Source organism: Lutjanus erythropterus, chromosome 3 (genome assembly GCF_056507025.1).
Source record: "Lutjanus erythropterus isolate fLutEry1 chromosome 3, fLutEry1.hap2, whole genome shotgun sequence".
Taxonomy (NCBI): Eukaryota; Metazoa; Chordata; class Actinopteri; order Lutjaniformes; family Lutjanidae; genus Lutjanus; species Lutjanus erythropterus.
The window spans coordinates 14,953,781-14,977,436 of record NC_139319.1 but is presented as its reverse complement, the minus strand read 5'-3'; the positions used below and the strand labels follow the sequence as shown (position 1 = coordinate 14,977,436).

The window sequence follows — 23,656 nt, the reverse complement described above, 5'->3', positions numbered from 1 at the left end:
AACTCAGCTAGCTGCTGATAACTGTAGCAATAATGGACAGTGAGAGGCAATCCAAGAATTGGGCACATCTCTCCTCCAGTAAAAAGTGAAACTGCAGGCTAAAAGTAAGCTACGGTGTGTTGTCTTTGAAGGGCTGGAATTTTTTTCTCCCCTTCAGACACACAGGATGCATACAAGAAGATGCAGCTGAAGAGAAAAAAAATACTGGGAGGATTGCCGATCCTACTTTTGATTTTGATTAATTTTCAATTTAGAATTGAAATCATGACACCCCACATGTGAGAATTTGCTGCTTTTCTCAGTTTCATGACTGTAAACTGAACATCTTTATCTCCTTTCTACTGTAGGTGTGTGACTCACCACTGTAATAAAGGTAAGTGAGGGCACGTGTGTGTGTGTGTGTGTGTGATGATAAATGCATTAGAGTAGACCAGTGTAAAGTAACATTTGGATGAAACTATGAAAACAATAAGCAAACACAGTGTCTATGTTGGTGGTTCCTCACACGGATACGAGCTACAGTGACCTGAACCGACCCGTAGGTCACGGACTCCCTGGCCTCCTGCATTAGCTGGAATCTTCCTCTTAGCTTGATGACCCCGATATCCGACTTTGATGGGTTATTCACACTTCCTTTCTCCAAACTCATTGTCTGTGTGTGGCTTATTCTGAGAATCCTGGACCTTCTTATGGGGCTTGTAGCTGAAGCTTAGCACATAAAAGCATTAACTTGTCCTGACTCACGAGTGAGACTAGAGGATGGCCTGGTCAGGGCAGCAGCTCGAGGCCACGACCCGGCAAACACACTGATGATTAAGCCAGTTAGGGAGTGGCGTGGGCCTTCAAGTGGTTAATGGTTTAATTAGCGCTATTAGAGCTGGAGAGAGAGGGACACAAACAAGAAATGAAGGATTGTGCTAAATCCCAGACTGAAGGGAGGAGACGGCAAACTCTTCAGGTCATTCTGGCATCACTCAAACTCCTACTCACTTATTCTTTCTTTCCCGCTTTAAGGGAAAAGCTCAAAATTTTTAGTTTTATATCAATAATTGTTGTACGCAGAGAAATAGCTGTAGATGGAAATCACTGTCCAGGAGGGTATACATCTGCGTCCCTTATATCCTGTTATCTCTAAAATAGCTAATCGCTCAGTCAGTAAGAGATTTATTATGAAAGTAATGTAATTACAGTTTCAAGCTGTTTCAAGTATTCTATCCAATATCCAAGCAATTTTCAAACTTTGAAAACACTACATTAAAATTCAAGGATTTGCAGTACCTGTATGAACCCTATATGGTGCTGTTGTTAGACTGCTGTTAGACCTATTATTACAAGAGCGTGTCTCCCTTTATGAGAGGCATTGGTGAGAGAAAACAGTTTTTTGAGCACAGTAAAAATGTTTTTGAAAGACAAACAAATACAGGTTGAAGCAAAAATATTTCTATCCAAAATTTTCAATAAATTCTGACTGTTGGACAATCCTACACAGCCGCCACTGAATTTTATTACCATTTTTACACCAAAATTAGTGCAAATATGCATTTTTTTTTTAAACATGGCCAAACCCGTAAAGTAGGCAATTGAACCTTTTGCCATTGCCAGTAGACAAGTTTGCCTTTCTGTCTTTTTTTTTCCCTGATGTTTGTGGGAGAGCAGAAACTCAACTCATGTGTGCAGGAGAGAAGAGAAAGATATTTTTAAAAGTGTCTGTGTGTTCAGCACGCAGTACGTTTATAGCTGCTAACTGAATCTCTGGGGTTTGAAGTTAAGTTTCTCTCCACCGTCACTGTCTGTACTTTCAGGTATCTGCTTTCTTTATTTTACTGATTCATGTTTGCTTTCAGCTGGATAGAATTTGTGTTACTGCCGATGAAAGCCCCGATTTTGCTGGTCCTTAATAAAAGCTGTTAGATAACAAAATAATGGATTTTTTATTGTGAAGAATTTATAGGAAATAAAATATTTACCCACTACTCAGTTGCTCGACTAAACATGAGGGGTGTTAATTATACACTTTCAAGCCGGTGCAAACTCTGTCTGTACTGTGCTGACACCCTTTCCCACTGCAGACAAAGGCCAGATCTTTGTGGGTGTTAGTGGGTTATTTGTCCAGTATAAAAGGGGCTTTACTCTACAAATAACACTAATAATATTAGTGTAGCCTAATCTTTAGCTGCAACTGTTCAGAAATACTAGGTTTAACCAAAATTCTGTACAGCCAATTAAAACTCATCATCCTCAAATAATTTTAAAACTAGAAAATTATATGAACTAATAATACCACAATAAATTAAACCTGAGTATCTTAATGCTGGGTGCTGTAAGAAAGGTGAACTAACAGAAAAAGACAGTTAAGTTCACAAACAAACTAGAGAATCTTGCCAATAATTGGAGCAGGGAGGAAATAAACACAGAAAAAAGCAAATGAAAACACACTAAAGAAAAAGAACAGGTGTAGATAGAAACATCGAAAAGAGAAAAGAGTCAAACTGTACACCAGTAAAGGAGCGAGTGGCAGAGGCTGGATCTGAAGCTTAAACACACAAGGGAAAGGGGAGGTGGGCTGGGCGAATTAACTTTCAGGACACTCTTGACACCCAGAAGCCAATCAGATTTTCATTAACTGGCAGAGGGACAGGCAAAGCTGGCACAAGCTAATTAACCTCTGGATCTCTCACTGCCAAAGGAACATGGAGGGAAGTTCTGGGATGCCAGGGAAGAGGGGAGGAGAGGGAGACGGGGGGATGCCCCGGGCAGAGGCCTTCAGGTTGGGGAAATGTGTGAGAGTGCAGAAAGGCTGGACGGAGCTCTGAATATGAAAGGAGAAGAGGGAGGGGTTTACCAGAGAGGAGGGGGGATCATGTAAAGTTGGAGGTGGTTAATTGTGATGTGTCCTTGTGGCCATATAACTCAGATTTAAAAGGTGTACTCAGATGTTGAGTGGCTGGCAAGGCCATAAAGCTTCTCTGTGAGAGTGTTGTTTGCATGCACATGTATGTACAGTATGTGTATAATGAGCATCTCTGCATCATCAATTATTTCTACAAGCTACAGTGAGAATAACATGAAGCCTTGGACGTCTTTGAAGATACTGTAGTATGAATGATGCAGCAGCACTGACAGTTGGCAATTAATTATGCCCTTGTTTTGGCCTTCTGCAGATTACTCTTCTGTTTGTTATTTCTATCTATTGGGGATAATCTTTGTGTATATTAGTAAAACAGCAAACATGGACAAACATAAATACACTGTGACTGCAGCTATTGATTATTATCATTATAAATTAATCTGCAGATTATTTTCTTGATTAATTACTCTATGAAGTATTGAAAAATAGTGAAAAAATGCCGTTCACAACATCTCAGAGTTCAGGATGATGTCTGCATTTTGCTTGCTTTGTCTGACCAACAGTCCAGGACCCAGTGATCTTGATGGGACTCAAGGTAGTGAGTCCCCAACGCCCACAGGTGGTCATTTGAGTGGTTCCTAATAAAATTTCTATTTTTTGACAAATTTATGTGTTAAACTTGTTTGATGTCATTTCATAACTATATAATTATGGTTATATTCATGTATGCTGAAAATGTATCTGAAAATTAAACAATGCACAGACAGTAAAAAAAAAAATTTGACACATCTGTTTGATTTATTTCTACAGTTTCAACACAGCGTGGACCCGTGGACCATAAATCATTGGCCATTATCAACATGAGTGAATACAGCTTCAATTAGAGTTGATCATTTTTGACAATGACCATCAGTTTTTTTTTTTTTAACTAAACAGTTTGTAGCCCTGATTGATTAAATGAAATCTGAGTGTCAAGTCACAATGATTGATACTGTGAACATATTAATTTTAACATTTTAACATCGATCAGTGTAGCATCAAAAAATAGAGTGCAATCCCTTGAAATGTTGATAGACACAAAAAGACACAGTATGAGCAAAAATAATGCCCTCCATCTACTGCCTGCTGGTGATATATCTAATTTCCTCTACTCTAGTCATGTTCCTGTGTGTGTGTGTGTGTGTGTGTGTGTGTGTGTGTGTGTGTGTGTGTGTTTTACATGTGTCTTACCATGAAATGGTGCTCTGGTAGAAGAGCTGGCCTCTGCGGGGGAAGAGCTCTTGGAGCGCGAGTTAAAGGGTGATTGTCTGAAGCACTCGTCCAGGAACGGACTGAAACATGATGATACATAATACAGTTACATGGACACTAAATTAAACACATATTCAAACTAAACTGAGAAGAAAATGTTGGAGAGAAAACAGTTCACTTCATTTATTATTTACTCACCTGTTTATTCCCACCATGTTACTGTCTTTGTGGTTGTTGGATTTGCTGACTTTTTCTGAAAAACAACAAACCCTTATATTAAAGTTAATACAATATTATATTTGTATAATTATATTTTACACAATTTCCATATACTCATTTTACCATATAACCAAATCCAAGGTTACAATCTATTTCCCAAACATTACCACCTGTTCTGATGTGACTGAACTTGGAAAAAAAGCTAGTAAGTGGATTGAAAGTTTATAAACTAGTGTTTCAAAGGTCAAGAATGAATTATCACGCCAATTTATGTTTATATTTTAAAGGTCTGAGTCTACTGTGAAGAACACATATTAAGATGTAACAAGCTGCTGCTATAAATTACTCCCAAAACTTTCCTAAAATCTTCCTGCACATTGGCTGTTATAGAGCAGAGAAACAAACACTATATGGTCCTGATCCCTTGAAGTTAAACTCGGCTAGTAAAGCACAGGTTGGCCATGCCAGCAGGGGTGTACTGGCCATCTGGACAAGTGGGAGTCTCTGTGGTGGGCCTGCCGACCTGCAAGCCGAAAGTAAGCCCAACAACACCAATACAAAAAGAATTTAAAAAATAACAATGTGCCTGGCTCGTCAGATCTGCATTAGACTACCCAGATGGCCCATACGCTGTACTGTTACGCTCGTATGTAAATGGAAAAGTCTGTTGAGGGCTATTTATCAGGGTAAATATATTCTCATAATTCATGGAGGAATAAATACAAAATATGCATCCAACTGGTGATCATCAAACTAATTTCAAACTGGTGTCTGATCTCACATCAGCACCTGATTGTAACTTGCTGGGCTGTTTGTGTCTACTTTTCCCAACTTGTAAAAACTCTGAAGCCTTTTTTTTTTTCCAACCGCACAGAAACATGCTGCTCAGATTAATTACACCATACAGGGTGATCGATCAATCAATCACCTGCTGAGCAGATTCTGACAGCTCCTGATGCTTAACAAGCCTAATATTTTATTTCAAAATTTAATCATTTCTTCTGACATCAGTGGAGGTGCTTTATTACAGGTGAGGCTGCAGGAAATTCTGTGAATAGACATTAATATAAAAAATATATAAATATAATATAAATATTAATATAAAGAGTAAAAAGTGTCTATCACTGGCTTGATGCCTTTGAGGTTCCAGCAACTCCTGCAACAGTCTCGGCGTTGTTCATACGTGTCCTTCTGACACCTTAGATCACACCTGTTTTAGTGTCATGATCACACATGAAGCTAAGCACATGTTCCATTTCCAAAGTACCAGGCTTTTTTCAAAGTACCAGGCTTTTCCAGACTACTCTGTAAAGTTTTCAGACCATATTGATATTTGAGTACAAACAGCTCATGTTTATTATGTAAATAAATGGTTTTAAAAAAAAAAAACTACTACAAACATGTGTTACTTTCTATATGAGGCTATAATGTGGCCAAATAATTGCCAGAAGAAGATTGTAGCTGGGTACTGCTGTAGATCCCTAACCCTCCCCCATGGAGATATTAAAAACTTTTTTTAAGATTTATAAAAGTTTTATTTTTGAGATTGTAAAGCCAGCCCTTGGAAAACATGCATTTACCCACAGTGGCCGTTCAGTCTACACAGAAAGTTGGATGATGGTTTACTGTCAAACACATCTGCCCAAAAAAGAAGTTAGCTAACCAGTGCTACCTATACTCATATTATTTTCTCTGAACATACTGAATAAATAATATTATATTATTACTTATTCATTGTGACCATTAAAATGACGATGAATGCAGCCATAAAGGTTTGGTTTTATTGCACAGAAGAGGGTAGTGTTCACTTTTCTGATAACTACATCACTGCATAACTTACAAATATTCATACAAGCTTAATATTTGGTTATCAGTAATGTCATGTGTATATGCAATTCAAAGATACTGCTGTACTAACTTGTTTGTTGATGTCTGGATTACACACAGCTATAAAATACCCGGGGCAGAGAAAGTCAGAAGGCTGTGATGTACAGGTGTAGAGGCAGCACTACGTAGGATGTGTTTAATTGTTTGGTCTATACAATAAATAAAAAATATTTGAAATGATTGATCGACTATCATAATAGTTGACACCTGGACATTACTAAAATCAAACTCCAAAGTTTTCCATACTGCACAAGAACCCTGAAGTCTCTATTATCCGTTCACATGCAAGGCAAGTTTCTGTTCTATGCACCTGTAGTGACACACATGTAAGAAGAAAACACAGGGCGTCCAACTCCACCTCTCTGTATTAGCGAATCAAAGTTAATGTCTTACTTTGAGTCCAACATGGCTGAAGCTGGATATTTGCTCAATATTTGCTAGTTAATCACAGAGTGGCTGAGTTTTAAATACAAATGATTTTGAGAGCTTTCTAAGCGGTAACTAAAGCGAGAGTTGTAAAATCAGCTAATACCACTACTTGGGGAGCCAATCTGAGCACAGACCATGGGTTTTCAGCATTCAGTGGTAAAGAGGGCTATACAAACTGCCTGAGAATGGAGCCATATGTGTGAGTTTCAAGGCGATGCACTGAAGTGAATTTCAAAGCTGCAACCATCTCAGTGTTCAGAGCGACCTTGCTACTGATGTGTCTCTGAGGTCCTACTGCTCTGGGTAATTCATATTGATTGCTCATTGTGTGACAGCAGCCCACTCTGTTCCAGTCCCCCTCACATTCAAACCCAGTTCTAAGGGGGCGGCTGTTGTCGCTGTTGCCAGGCTAGCGATGCCCTGGCCTCCTTGGGTGGGCACACTGTGTACCCCCACTGCCCTCTCTACCCTCCTTATCCTCCCCCCCCGCCACCCCCCGAAACCCACCCTAAACACCCCACTCCGTCACACTGCTCGCCAAGGACAGAGGTCTCTTTCCACGTTGCCATGGAGATGCCGCACGGGAGAAATGTAAAGGGAGGGAGGGTGGGAGGGAGGGGAAGTGCAGGGGGGGGGGGGGGCGGGGGGGGGCGTGTGCAGCCAAGTGTGCTTGAGCCGGCATGTCTGAAAACGAGTCAAGGGAGGGAGAGAATGAGAGAAAGGAGGCGAGGGAGGAGGGAAGAGGGGGGCATTTGTGCAGACACCACTCCCCATGGGGCCGTGTGTGAGTGTGTAAAGGTGTGCATGCAAGACTGTGTGGGAAAGAAAGACTGTCAATGTGTGAATTTGTGAATATGTGTGAGAGCAAGAGGAGGAAAAAAAGATTTTTACACAATCTTGTTTCTCTATATGGCATTTAAGCAAAGCAATCACAGGCTGGATAGAGCCGGGGTGACAGCCCAGGACGACGAGCCTGACCCCCCACACGCACACAGACAGATACACACTCGTATACGCTCACATTTAGACCTTTTCTCTGGGGGACGATGGTTCAAGCTCAAAGCTCTGTCTTAATCTAGCAATACAAACAGCTGTCTGCTGCTTCAATGTCACTTTCATGGCCACACAGGTAAAAAGCAGGATGTCATTACATGTCATATATCCTTGACTTTACTACAGAGCCACCAGAGGATGGCAATGGAAACATGTAGGTTTTACGGTGGAGTATCAGAGACTGTCCAAGATTTACACTGTGGGTGAAAAAAAAAAAAAAAAAGAGAAGTTGCAGCGTTAGCCTGACATACGTTGAAGGAACATACCTGACAATTTGAACAGTAGTTCAGAGGCCATTTTGACCGATATGTCCTGGGAGAAGAGGTCTTTCTGGGGGCGGGCCAACGTGTCAGGGAGGTTACTCATCGGCTCACTCTTCTCACTTGCCCCTAAAGTGCTGAAGCCCAGCATGTGAGAGGCAGGCGGGGTGAGTTCTGCAGGAGGTGGGTCCACCTCCATGGGCTCTGCCTTTACCTTCACCTTCTGGTACTGGGCATCTTTGTTGTTCTCTGCAGCAGATGATGGAACAACAAAACAACTACTGGTTAGACTTTCATTTAAGAGATTCAACTGTTAATAAACATTTTTATTATTATAAATGGTGTACAGTACAGTTTCTCAAGGGCTTCTACTTCACAACATTTCAATGTGAAATCTTGCACTTTTGACTCCACCACATTTATTTGAAAGGTGTGACCCTTTCCAAAAAAGCAGTGTCAGGTTGGAGTCACTTGCTGCATGTTACTGATTAGTTCCACCAACAAGTGACGATGAAAAGTGTTCAGGGCCCAAAAGAGGTCAAATACTCCCAATATTTTTACAAAAAAAAAGCAAAGATTAGAGAAAAGTCCAAAAAAATAGAGATTTTTGAAGCAGAACTTTTTGTCTACTTTCTTGCCCCATGTTATAAACGTGACTTTATGTAACAACAATTTGGATGAGGTGATATAAGCCTGAATCAAAACCTTGCAAAGTGACAAAAAGAATTATATTGTTCTTGCAAAATTTTGACTTTATAATCCCAGAATATTCAAGTTTTATCTCATAAAGCTGCTATTTTAATCCTGGAATATTACCCCCTGCCCCTGGCTCCACCTAATACTCTGTTGTAGGATTTTGATGCATGACCTTTACTTATAATGGAGTGATTTAACATTTTGTTATTGGCACTTTTAGTTAAGGTTCTTGGTAAATCATTACTATAATACTTCTATTTTATTTTTATTGGAACTATGCTAAAATGTGATCATGGGTGAAGGAAGCTCTGTACGGCTTAGATGGCTGAGCTGACAGGTGTTCTTTAGTGAGGCAGGTAAAAGTACAAAAAGACTACACGATCCAAGAAGTCTTGCTTAATATAAAGTTAAGCAGACAACCATGAAAAAATGTTAAGGCATTCTGTCTTCTGATGAAATAATGCTATAAATGTAACCTTAAAGCACAGGCAAACAAATAGACTTAGACATATCAACTCTGGGTCTTCATTAGGGTCTTTTGGTTGTCTGCATAACTTTATACCAGGCATTACTTTCTGGATTGTGCTGATTTATCCACTTTAATTACCTATATGAAGGAGCAGAAAAACTAGGAACAATTAATAGAAAAAAAAGAAAACCAGTAAGATTGTACTGAATTACATTACAATGTATTGGGGTGGATTGGCCAAATCATGTATTAACTAGGTCATCAAACTGTATATTCAGATCTCAGAATAACTCAGAAAACAACCACCTGGCAAAAATGGGTGATCTCAAAACATAAATTATATGCATCAAAACGTTAAACTTTTGTTATTTATTTGTTTCTAAAATAAAAGTATCAAGGCATGATGAGTTGCAGTGAAATGTGTAAATATGTATACAGCATGTCTTGCACATAACTTTGACTTCAGAACAGTTTTTCTGTTAAATCACCACTCAGGTGTGCTTATCCTGTACAAGTCAAGTCTATCTTATTCACATGGCCCAAACTCACAAATCCCACAACTGCCTCAAAGGTTGTATGATCTACGACGCTCTCTACCATAATATGACATGGATCAGGAAAAAAATCCACAAAACCTCTCAGGAAGAACAACAAAAGAGGAATTCCCCTTTTAGGACAGACAGATGAGCAAAGATGTAGTACATACTGAGGTCAGAAAAGGTGATAACTAATTTCTTTCCTTAAAGTTTGGACAGATAATTTTCACATAATAAGTGTGATTAGATAATTCATATACACCACTGTTCTCATTCATTTCATCCCAATGTAACAATAAATTAAGCATCCAGCACAAAAGCATTAAAGATGATATATGAATAGAACTGAAGCTAAAATAGAAAAATCTAAATATCAGCCAAAACATGAGCATTGCAGCTAAAGCTGAGCTGAGCCGGTTAGCATCTTGCTGTGTAATTATTAGGGCACGAGGGCATCGGGAGGTCACACTCTTGCTTGGGGGAGGGCTCCAGCAGCTCATGTAGGTTCACTGTAACAAACAGCAAAGACACCAAAACACTCTAAATGCTAACTGAAAAAACAACAACAACGAATGTCTGTTTATAATACCTACAGACGTCGGATTTAAGAGTCTCTGATAGAAGGTAGTTTTTCAGCACATAAACAATGGCCTGAAATGGTGAAAACAGCTGTTGACTCACTTCTCATGCGAGTTCAAAAGGTGAGGCGAGGAAAGCAGGCTAAAAATAGTTGAGAGATGGCATCTGTTAGGAATGTCCCGAGCCGATCTGCAGAATCAAACACTGACTCTCTCCTCTCTCTACGGATATTAAACAAAAGACTATAGGCCGCCATAAAAAAAATATTGGAAACTATTAAAAGGAAACTGAGGCAGGCTATATTTTCTTAGTGCGGAGCTATTCCATTGTTAGAAAGCCACTCTCTAATGGTCTCTATGGCTAAATCTACTTGTTTAAATGTAGGCCTACAGTGAGTATACACTGTGCAGCTGTATGAAGTGGAAAAAACCTTGCTAGAGACACCCCTTACTATCTTGTACAGCACCCATTCTTGAGGATTAGGACAAATCATGTCCTACCAAAATAACTTAGCATTATTGTTACCAATATTTTTGCTTAAAATGTATGTTTTATGGATTTATATATATTAAATATATGTCATTTATAAAATGTTTTGGTCTGCTTTAATTTTTTAAAATTTCTAACCTTGCTCTGTGCAAGAAAACACCCACGTCCCAAATGAGCTTTCACAACTTTAAACAATTAAAAATGTGTTAAAAGCCTTCAAAATCTAAAATTAGCAATACCTACTGATAACATAGGTGTAAAAACGTACTATTGTAACCATCTTTGTTTTAAAATACATTTTCTGTGAATAAGTTGTCCCTTTAAAGTTGCGTCCCACATTTACCTCAGTTTGGTCAGATTTTTACAAAAACAAGAAATAAAAAGTTCCTTCCTTCCGGGTTTTAAAGAAATCCAGGAATACTGCTTAAGCGCTGGTAAACTTTCTATTTTTCAAATTCATTTAATAATATGGCTATCAGATGTGTCTCAACCATAACAAGTCAACTCCATGACCCTTTCAAAGCTAAATGGTTTAAAAATGTGTATTTTGTAAGGATTAAGACTGCTTTAAGCTTTAAGAAAAATAGCTACTCACAATGACTATGCTGTGAAACAGAAAAAATACAACATTTTGTCAACTTAGTAAGACATTAACTCGATGGAGACAGAGACATCTATGGTGATGGCAGTGACATAAATCTCAAGACACGCCCCCATATGTGACATCAGCACCATCACTGATCAATTTTTCTGTTATATGCATTAAATATATACAATCATAAGGATTTATAAAATGAGTTTAGCAAAAGAATTTCATGGTACATGGATGGATATTATATGTTTACATCACAGAGACAAATTACATTACCAGCAGAAATTGTAAGTGGGCGACATAATGGTATTTATTTCTTGACTAAAAAACATTTTGATTATACAGCTAATTAAATCATTTTGTATTTAATGCAAGAAAAAAGTTAAATACTTCCTACATGTTTTATACTATGACATTAAGACCTGTTACAAGGTTTAATAGCCACGAGTTCGATCTTTGAAAATACATTGTCCCAGCATGATTGCGGAGTATAAATCAAAATTCCCTCAAAATACAGTTTCATTCCATTTCTCAAGAATGAGTGATATCCAAGGTATCTGATCTTTTGACTGCAGCGATGGCAGGAGGCAGTGTCTCAGTGTGGTGACAAGCAAGAGCACGACAAAGCAGTGGGGTTGATACACTGCTGCTGACATGGCGACTCAGCACGATTATGGGATATATGAATTTGGCAGGGCATCGGCAGCGGTGGGAGGGTTAGGGGGAGGTTAGAAGAGCTGGAGAAGAAGGAGAAGGGAGGGAGGGTGAGATAGAAGACAGTAACCCTGTGCTAACCCCTGCCACTCCACCCCTCCCCTCACATTCTCCCCTCCTCTGCTGAACGAGGCCAGTGTGAGACATGAAGACTGGACCTACAGTTCATTGTGTGCACGTGTGAACATCTATGTGTACACTTGTGTGTTTATATGGCTGAATTAAAGAGTAAACTCCCCCTCTGCCTCCTCCCTGAGGTCCAGGTGTCTGGTTTAGTGGTAGTAACCAGCATGTGGGGGACACTGACAACCATCAGCCGCACTAATCCCTTAATCAGGTGGCCGGAGTTGGCCAAGAGTAACCTAGGAGAGGCTGATGGAGGGGCAGAGCAGAGGAGGAGAGAGGCGGGAGGGCGGAGGGGGTAGGGGGCACTGCTCTGTAAGGGTCAACCAGGGGACACACGAGCTTCCATCATTGGATCAGCACCCTAACGACAGAGGCTGAGTGGACTGCTGTGCTGCAAAAACACACACTGTTGCGCACACAAAAACACACCCATGTTATGTACTAAAGGGCACCATATGTACTTGAGCTGGCACAAACAACACACACACACTCGCAACACAAACAGCCATTACAGAGAGATCACGTGACACAAGGAGGAAATATTTGATTGTAAACACCACACTGAAAGCATCACATCACAGCGGGCCAGATCAGAACTCTACCTGTCACAAAATAAAAAAAAGATGAAAATGTGGCCTCTCTCTCTCACACTGATAATAGCTGTGGCTTTTTGGTCGGGGTCATGACCTAATGTTCTGAAGCCATAAAAAGCAACCCTCAGTCTGCCTGAATCCAGTGTGTGTGTGTGTGTGTGTGTGTGTGTGTGTGTGTGTGTGTATTTGTCAGTGAGAGTGTGTGTGAGCCCTGTGTGTCTATGTGTGTGTGTGTCATCCCCTCTGGTGCAGAAGCCTCCTCTGTGATACACCAGCTGCCATTAGGCCACAGAATCAGGTCTGGAAGAGTTTGTGTGTGTGTGTGTGTGTGTGTGTGTGTGTGTGTGTGTGTGTGTGTGTGTGTGGGTACAAAACTGCCTGTGCCCTTTCTACAAAATAAATATTACAGCTTTTCTTTAGTGTCTGTTGCTCTAGTTCTTTCTAATATTACTTCAAAGTGTGCCAGTAAAACTATAAATATATAGATATTTTTATGAACTATGGAAGATAAATGGGGCTAACCTACACATGATTAAGCTGAAGATATAATATGTAACATTACTTACACTTAGATTAGCCCAAATGTTTCCCACAATGTTCAAACCCAAAGAAATCTATAATTTATTCGAGGTAACAGTGCAATTTCTACTAGCATCTGGTTGCTATAACTTCAGTGAAAACACAGCATATGTCAGATACGTCAGAGAGTGAGGAAGGAAGTCAGCAAACATGACTAAACGTAACGTAATAAAACTTTCTGCCTGACTCATGTCACATTTTTATCTGCAGCTGTGGTTGATTAACAACAAAACAACAACTCCCATGATCCCATGCTGCTTCACAACATCATCAGCTTATGTCCTTTGTTATTGTTTTAATGTGAAAGCGACCCCTTGCTACAGAATTTTACATATTGTGTGTTTAAATGCGAGTTTCACAAATTTGCATAATAGCTGCACAACTCAAAAATTAAAACTGTCATTTCATGGTTTATATAGTGATATTAAAAAACAGTAATGGTATACATGGTAGCCATTTTGTAGTAATGTTTTTAAAACATTAAAAAACAGGATAACTGACTTCTAAAGTATTTTCTCATAACAAACAATCTAATTTATTATAGCTTCACATTTAAAAAGTTTGGCCTAGATCTAGAAGAATATTAATTTTGCAGCCGAATGCACAAAGTCCTTTGCAGAGTTTGGCTGGCTGTCCTGTTGCCTGGACATTGGACAGGGACAACATTGTCCAATCATTTAATTTACCAATGTCATTTTCAATTTCAAAGTCAACACTTTAGAGAGGAGAGCAAAACAGAATTAAAATGATAAATTTGTCACATCGCTTTTCTCTTTTTCTATTTACTTTAAATCCAAAACTTTACAACCTTTAATACCAATTTCATAGTTTCAACACTGAATTGCTTAAACTTTTTATGAATTTAAGAGCAGGTGTAACTATTAAGTACACTTGTACACTAGAGATGATCCGTTTGATTCTGCATGATCAATATATTGATTCTCATAAATTGTAACCAATATCAATTCCTTTAGGAAACTATTGACAATTTAATGATATAAATACAAAACATGGGTGACCGCATCACTTCCAAAAGTCTTCAGTATATTTGTGCCAATAAATGGTATTAACATTTTCATTTAGCTGGGCCCTGTCTCATGACTGCAGAAACCTATGAGATGTAGGAACCAAGTGAACAGCCAACCACTTTCACATCAAACTTGTGACAGTGGCAGAAAGGAAACACAATGTGGTGTGGTGTTACTTGTCACCTGTAGATAAAAATAGACCAAGATGCACCATTTGTGACAGATAGCAGCAACTGAAAAACTTTTTGATTGCAGTCTGTCTGGATTAGATGGGTTAAAACTTTTGACCAGATGGAACCTTCAAGGAAGTAAATACTGCTAATGAAAGATTCTTCCAGCTCCATGTGGTTTGTAATGGCAGCCATGTTGCACAGTTTTACAATGCATCTGTGTGTGATCTGCATGCCAAATTACCCTAAATGCACTATACATTCAATGGTCCCTCTGCTGCAGCACTGCTCAAGTTTTGAGTCAGAATGAAAGTGACTGGGGTTTGTGCGATGTTCTGTTTTTAGTGATCAACTTTGACCTCAGGTGTCTACTTGAATCTGCGTGGACGTGACAGCCTGTTTTCACTGAGAATATACAGTAGGAGGGTACAGAATCAGGATGGATTTCTAACTACACTTAGACAAAAAAAAAAGTCACATACCATTAGTGATTTAATGCATGCAAAGTCAATCTATTCTAGCACTGTCTGTGATGCATCGACAGCAGAGGAACAAAAACTTAGACACACAGACAGACACAGGGAGACAGACAGACAGTGGGAGAGGCAAAGAGGAAGGGTAAAGACGGGGAAGAAATTGTCAAACAGTGCCAGGAAAAGAACACCCGAGGGTAAGAGAGGGAAGAAGAAAGTGGGATGAGAGAGACAAGCTGGGGGAGGAAAGAAGGGTGAAGAATGGCTAGAGCCTAAATGACAACCTCTCCACCTCTCCCTCCTCCCGTTATCCTAGTCTAGCCTTCTCCCTGCTCTGTTATTCCACATCTCTCCATCCTTCCCTGCCCCCATCCCTCTCTCCCTCTCAATCTCTCTATTCTGCTGCTCTCTAGCCGACCTGCTCAGACAGGGGTGAAGAGTTCAGGCGCTTCAAAGGCTGCAGTGTGGAGACTGCATGTCATGTGGGAGCCACAGCAGCCTCGCCTGCAGACTTCACAGACAGCTGCTGCTACAATTGATCCTCGACCAGCTAGCTCTCGCTAGTTCAGCCTTCCAATGGTCACAGACTGCAGCTACATCTGACTCTGGAGCGGTGTGTGCTTGATAAACAGCCCATCAGAAAGCAGATATGGCCCGTATAAAGCTGCCCTAAACAAAAACATTTGGCACAAGCCAGAGCAAAGCCAAGGCTGGTAAAGCTTTATCATGCAAGGTCAAGACAAAAGATGACAAGTGATTGCCTCAGTCATTCAATCAATCACTTCTGCTTATGAAGCTACCCACCCAGGAAACAAACAGCCAGATAAAGAATCAACTCTGCATTTCTGTAAATAGAGCTATAGGCAGTGATGAGAAGCCAGTGAGACAGAAGGAAAGATGTGGAGGTAGGGAGGGTGGGAGTATGAGAGGTCAGCGAGCGGCCACACTGAGGGGGCATGATGAGGACACTGTCAGAGCAGCAAAGAGCTTAACATAAAGTAATACTGTACAGTAATGCCACTGTTGTGATTTAGATGGTGAACTGCTTACACTCTCCACTGTAATAAGCTATACTCAGTAATGCATAAGGCATGTGAAGCAAGATAAATAATAAGCAACATTCACTGACAAACTAAAAGGGGAAAGGGTATATGTATTTTTTACATAGAAATGTGTTTTATACAATATATTATTTAAGTTCTCCCCTTGCTCAGTTTCTGGTTCATTCCCAATCTTGCTTGGTGGCATTGTCTCCTGGAAGCCAAAGAAATTGAGGCTTCCTGTATTGTCTACACCTGAGGTTCTCATTTTTTTTTCTCAGTCGAGAACACCTAACAAAATAGAAAATATACTGAGAACCCCCTCATGTACATCCATGTAGAGAGAGCCAGTTTCCACTATCAGTTATTCGATGAAGTATGAGGACTTTTATAAAATAAGTTTTACATCATGATAAATTAAATGAATGAATCAGAAAACTTTTCATGGACCTTGCGGGTCTTTGGACCCCTATTTGAAAACCCCTGATTTCTGTCATTTCAATTCAATTCAAGATGAAATTGTTTTCTTTGTCACCCAACAGTTGCTGACCAGTGCAATATATTTTTCCTACCTTTCAACTGTGCTGCAGAAGTAGTGCAATGACATGACACCAACAATTAGTGCTGCAACTACCTATTATTTTCATTATTGATTTATCTGATTATTTTCGCAAACAGTCTATAAAATGTCAAAAAAAGGGGAAAAAAATGCTCATTACAATTTCCCAGAGCCCAAAGTGACATCCTCAAATTGCTTCTTTGTCCAACCAACAGACCAAAATCCAAAGACTTATCATTTACTGGCATAAATAACCAAGAAAAACAGTAAACCTTACATTTAAGAAGCTGGAACCAGTAAAACTTATGCTTGATAAAGGACTGAAAAGAGGAATCGATTAACAAAACAGATGGCAACTAATTTTATATCGATCTACTAACTGATTATTCAGCACATATAAGCAGGTCTTCAAGATAGTGTAAGGCAAGTTTTTAGTGTTTCGGTCAAAGTTGGCTATTTGAATATATAATATTGAATAACTGTAAAAAGATTTTAAAAAACCCACACACATTAAATGCAATCTACTCAAAGGAATTTTCATAGCATTTCCATCTTAATATCCACAAACTATAACATATACCTGGTTCTTTTTAACTGGCTCATGTACTACTTGTTGTAACGTTGCCTGGAAAAAGTGAACACAGGCTTGATTCATTTGATTTCAAGGAGAATCTGAACCAGTGGCAGGTATTAAGAACAACTATACAGAAACAACCAATCTTCTCATGATGGTCTTGTTTGTTTATGTAGGTCATATAGAGGCATCAGTAATAAATTGAGATTGCTTGGTGACCAGTTAAAAATCCACGTAGTAGCAAGAATGTCAGTCTGCATGTGTCACTGCAAACTGCTTATAGTCTTAAGGACAATGTTCCACTTTGGTTGACTAAATCCCTACAGTCACCTGAAGGCAGCAGGGGATGTACAGTGTGTGTTTTATACGTATCAAGTGCCGCGCCAAAGTGCAGAGCCATTCCACACCATGATCCACCGTGGTTACATCGAGGAAATCCTGCACCATCAACCAGGGTGTTTGCCAAAAACATCACACAGATCTCTGTGCATCTGCACTTATCAGACTGCTCTGTTACAGCATAGATGGTATTCTGCCACTTTATCTGTTGCATTCTAATTAATGCATTTTAAGAGCAAAATGAGGCAGTGCAGCAGAATTAAAACAGGGAATGTTTCAGTTAAATTTAAAAGTGGTAAGAGAGGGGGAAAAAAAACATGAAACTCTTGATGGAGAGTCATGTAGCTGTCAGATTATCCAGCTGACAGTGACAATATCCACACAGTAGGCCGACAACATGTGGTATGTCAGTCAGTCAGTTGTGGCTCCTACAGCAGAGGCAATCATGTGAAATCTTTTGAGGGGAAGCCAGGTGGAGCTGGCATCCTTTGATTATAAACAGCGTTAATTATCACTCAATCAATCAGCTTTGGCCACTGCTGCAAGACCTGCCAATGCCTCTGGAAATCAACACCCACTTTCTAGCTTCTTGCTGCCTGTGGCTAATTGCTCTGACGCACAGACGAAAACCAAAACAATACAGTTTCTTATAAAAGCATCAACTATCAATAGAACTGGTGGAGCAAACCGGCGATAAACACCAGTTAATATTAAACCTACATTTGACTGGTATTGCTTTGTTCCTGCTGGATGTGGAAGTAGGTTGCTGTCAGTTTGTTGTTGTCAGTTTGGCTTGAAGTCTTTCTGCACCTTCGTGGTCAAAATTGCTTAATGCAACTTTTATTAGCAAGGTAACGAGCACTGCAGAGGGGAGAGGGCCTGTAAAATGTCCTCAGAGATGGAAGGCCTGTTCCTAAGGAATGAGGAATGAGTTAAGCGAGTACAAAGTGTGATTTCACACCTATGGTGAGGGTGGCTGGATGGTGAGTGGGTGGCACGGCTGTTACCCACACGATGCCAGTCTGCCAGGGCACCACCTAGGGCCCTGCAACCCCCTCCCCTCCCCTTCCCCCCTCCCTCCCTTCCTGTGACGCCATGTTCCCCTTGCCCTGCAACACCAGTGCCCATCTGCTAGGACACGTTAGCCGCTGGCGCCAGGGACTATTTAGCCCAGCGTAATTAGCCCCCAGACACCAGCAGCCTGGTTTTAAACAGATGTGGGGGAGGTAGCGCTAGCAAGGCGACTCAACATGACCAACCAATGTTTGATAAGGAAGAGAGGAGAGAGGGGGGGGAGAAGAGAAGAAGAAGTGACCTAGTTAAAGGGATGATGCAACTCATGTTACAGCACAATGGGCAGTAATGATGACAACCCCACTTGCTCTGACTGTCCAATGCCATGGTCGAGGAAGGATGAGCAGCGGAAATCTAATTAGGCTGTGTCCATTTGCTGTACGACAAGCAAGACTGAGAAAATAAGCACTTTTTAGCAGACAAATAGCGACGTTTGGAACAAAGAAACTGCTTAGGCTAAACTCCCCAATGTGATTTCCCTATTCAAGTATCCTTACTGGGTTATTGTGTTCCAGGGCTGACCTTTAACAGGGGATAGAGAGAGGTTACAGTGTAGATGCCCTTGAACCTCACGACCGTAATCACACGTGACTGTAACGGCATTGACCTTTCCCTGGCTCCCTGCTTTCCTCCTCGCCATCTTTTTTCTCTTTCCCTTCCCCCCAGGGTCATTTGAGGGTCCAGACTCTTGTCAAGGCTGTCACTCTAGACAGCCCTCTCCATCTACCGCCCCCGCTGTTGCCATGGCAATGGACGGCACTGCGCTCCGAGGACTGTGTGAGGGGGCAGAGGGAGCCAGCGGACGGATGAACGCTGCAGCATCTTTCCCTAACCTAGGTCAACCTTGCAGAGCTGGTGTAAGTGATGGGAGGGGATAAACGCCGGCCGTGCTGCTTGAGGACCAAATAAACTGGCAGGATAACATCAGTGCAGAGGATTGGAAATGGCAAAAATGATGGGAGAGGAAGAGGGATAACAAAGATGAAACAAAGAACATAGGTGGAGGCAGTACAGCGGAGGAATTATATACTGCCCACATCATTCTCGTAGCTTCTCTCGCTGATTTAACACAAAGGCCGATATCTTAAATTAGGATTTTCTGTTGTTTTAAAGTATTAATCATGCAATCTTTGTCTTTTTCAACCACTCACACACAAAAGCGCACACACACATACACACGGGGAAACGTGACCTGGGGGCAGGCAGTGGAGCAGCACACGTGTAGTACCACAGAGCTTCCAGCCAGCATGAGTCACTCTGAACACCAGTCAACCCAGAGAGAACAATGGCAACCGGTGTGTGAGGTGTCTGTCAAGCACACACACTCTGGCACAGGATGAAGAGGCGTGGATGGAGCAACGCCCCACTGCGCCACCATCAGACTGCCATTTGCTTTGTGGTTTTTAACACCCCGGATGCATATTTTCACAAGTGTGTCACATTGTAAATTTTATGGCCGCGCATTTCTGGCATACTAATCATTCCAATCTTTTTTGAAGGGAAAAGTAGTTCATGAGGCCTGCTTCGCATTGGATTAAAGGAGAAATCCATAATATATTTACTGTAATAAATCATAAAATATACATGAAGTGTCAGAGATTAAGGAAACATGCCATGTTGAAATGCTGGCTTCTTTGACAACACTACAATTGCAACGTTCTCCTTTGAAATTTTTATTCCGGCCTGTAACTTGTGTTTTTGTTTGCCGTTTTTACACAGAATGTTCTCAGAATTAGTTAATGTCAGTTTATGAGTCTTAAGAAATCAATAATCTTTTAGAAGAAGTAGATATTTATAATGGTTACACTCAGCAATATGTTAATGGCGTCTGGCAAGCAGTGAGACAGCCAGTCACTGAAATCACAGTGGAGAGTGTGTATTTTCAGACAGTGGGCTTTTGTTTTTAGGATAACGGGCTCAGCTTTGCATTGACAGACAATTAACAGTTATATACAGCTGATCAACTTGCAGTGAAAACTCGTCATTGCTTGTTATTGTTATATTGTTTCACTCGTCTAGCACTCCTGCAGTGTTCTTGCAGCCTGCCTGAGCTTCCTCAAGTCTGGGGAGGAGTGGAGGAAAAAACACTACACCATACACGGCATCTTAAAAAGGATTTCACACTAATTAATTTACCATCTATGGCTCCTCCTCACTATTTGGTCTGCAGTACATACTGCTCCTTTAACCAAAGTTTGAATTTTTTTTGTTAATTCAGGAAAATACATAATGCAATGAATTATTAAAAAAATAAATAAAAAATCCTATCTATCCTATCACTAGTAAAACCAGCTGTGTTGGTGCATACTGATACATAATTCACCAAATTCCATTCTTGACTGCCTGAGAGATACACTCCAGCAGCCCACAGTGGACAAACACCTGTCCATAACACACTTGAACTGGACCTGGTGTTTAGTAGTGATTTTGGATGTAGGCTAAAACAAGCAGCAACTCTAAACTTTATCCAGCATTGACACTAAAAGCGTGTAGTGATTGAAAAACAGCAGTGCAGCAGCGCACGCAATGTACTACAAAATAAATAACTGGTTTGAGTCCCTGCCCGAGGACTTGTTAGCAACATTCTTGCTGAGCTCAAACCAGAAGCTGTAAAGGCTAAAGCATGCTGGACTGAATGATGTCAGAGTGGTCCACACAAGTTGAAACATGCTACGTGTCAAATGTCTTAGTATTTAACTGTATGTCATAGAACAAGGGGCAAGTCAGGGTTGAGTTTTAAGTTCAATATATCAAGCAGATACACAGAATCTTCTGCCATTTGATGGCATTGTGTTAGTCCTCTGTGGTACAGTGTTGGCTCTATGTAACATACCCATTTTTGGCCCTTTACCCTCACACAATACAGCTTCAATTATAGTGAAATACTTAAAAAAAAGAGGCAAGACCCTGCGGAAATCTGTCACACTCTCTAGATGTTCATGTTGAATCCTGCTTTTGCAGTCTTCCTCACATGGTTCAAGTCCATCATATCTTTCCACAATAAATGGTTTGAAAATGTTTTTTTTGTTATTCTACAATCTCTACAATCTAGAATAAATAAATAAATACACGAATAAATAAAAAGTACCAACTACCATCAATGCATACCAGAGGGATATTAGAAAACTATTGTAGGAAACAAAGCTGATCTAATCCTAAATGTACAATTTCTTGTTCGCAAAAACTTGGAATGAACTGTAGATTCACAGTGTGGTACAGCAGAAAGAGAATGAAGGGTGAGGAGAACTTACCCAAATGTCATTCACAGAAGATACAAAGGCTTTTGCAGCCACAATCTAGAGCCGAGGCCTCTGAGACATTTTTCACTACATGTGCTTTTTCCAGACATGTACACTTTGCTCACCTTTGAGAAGCCCCCAATTTCAGCTTGGTTAGGTGTGCCAAGGCAGAAAACAACACAACCCTTTTATGGCAGTCAGTGTCATAACTTTTAACCTATAGCTAACCTGCTGAGCTGCTATTGGCTGATTGGAAAAAACCAAACAGCCAACCAGCCCACAAATATTTATATCACAGTGCATAGACTGCCCTGTCCTAGAAATACTTCTGCCTAGAGGAGACACTGCATAAAGTTTTTCTTAAGAAATACAATATATACATTCAATTTCAATTTAATGTTTGACTTAGATTTAAAAGAGTTACCTGAAAGCTTAATGAGCAGCTCAGAGGCCACCTTAACGTTGATATCCTGGCTCAGCAAGCTGTTCTTCGCCATGGGGCTTCCTTCCCTTGGTTTCAGTGGCCCTGGGCGCTCTGTGGCTGCTGTAGCCCCCGCTGATCCGTCCTGGCAGAAAGTCGCAGGGAAGCTTGGCTGGACCTGGCTCTGGGACTGGGAGGATGGTCTAGGACTCAAAGCTTCCTCCGCTTTGGGCTCTTCCTTCAGGTGGAAAGGAGACTTGAGTGTCTCCCTCTGGTTAGCCGCTGCAGACGGAAGGAAAAGAAATTGAAGGAATGAGAAGAAACTGAGACAGAGAATTTTAGGTGAGTAGGAAAACGGAGACCAAATACTGTTTGCGACCAAACAAGTGAGGTTTGTTGAGTTACGTGAAGGTCACATGGACACTCTGTACGCTATCACAGCAGCTGAGGGTCAAAAGGTATCTTAACACCTGCATGCACCCAAGAGTCACATAATGCATTCAGAATACCACAGAGATGGAACCAAGTCATTGTTTTGCAAGTCACAAGTAAGTCTCAAGTCTCTGCACTGAAGTCAAGTCCAAAGTCAAGACAAGCCAGTCCCGCGTAATTCTTAAATAAGTCATGCTGTGATCTTCACCAAATGTATGTAATTTTATCAATATAGCCTTGTTTTATCTTTCTTTAAGTTGGAAGTTGTCAGTAATTGTTGATCTGCACATTTTTGCACACTGCAATTTATTTTTTGCAACTGCTAAAAACATCTGATTTCATTTTTTGTTTGCTTCTTTAGAATTTTATAAATATGCCTTTGCACAAATGAATGGAAGAGTGTTATGATTTAAGCATCTATTTATTAAAAATGCTGCAGTAAAACTTGAAACTTATCACAGAGTTAGTTGGGGACCTGTTGTACAAGAATATAGTGGAGTTTGCTGATAAAACTTGATAAGATTTCTTTTTTGATAGAATTTTTATGTAGAAATGAATTGAATATTGCCATGATTTTAACATGTACCTATAAAAAATGCTGTAGCGAAAGATCAAGAAAGTAATGACAGATATGAAATGAAATTTGACTGACTGATGGACACACATACATGAAATAATACGTGAAAGCAAAAGTGAAATAAAAATTGAACAACAAAGTGGCCCACAGCAGATTTTCACAGTCCTGTCGCTGCAACAGACACCACAGTTGGCGTGCTGTGGACCAACACAAGGGTGCAACCTCATGACTGTCCTCTCTTGGTCTTTAGGGCATCCATAACAAATTCACAGTTCATTTTCCTCTTCTTTTCTCCTTCACACTGCCCCCCTCACCACCACATTAATTTCTCTACACTTTATTCTACTTTAAGTCTGGTTTCTTCATCTCATCTCGCTCCGGATGTCGTCTGAATCCTCTTCAGGTGTAAA

The 23,656-nt window shown here is 40.4% G+C and overlaps 1 protein-coding gene across 2 annotated transcripts in view; it reads right to left on the bottom strand.

Moving 5' to 3' along the window:
- Positions 1-23,656, bottom strand: part of znf827 (zinc finger protein 827) — a 92,617-nt gene that overhangs the window by 21,377 nt on the left and 47,584 nt on the right. For both annotated transcript variants that reach the window (XM_084715142.1, XM_084715143.1), the window contains exons 5-8: positions 22,241-22,519; positions 7,954-8,196; positions 4,298-4,352; positions 4,079-4,179 (exon numbers count right to left, since the gene is read on the bottom strand). In XM_084715142.1, the coding sequence (XP_084571268.1) occupies positions 4,079-4,179; positions 4,298-4,352; positions 7,954-8,196; positions 22,241-22,519 (678 nt within the window). The remainder of the gene's footprint in view (positions 1-4,078; positions 4,180-4,297; positions 4,353-7,953; positions 8,197-22,240; positions 22,520-23,656) is intronic.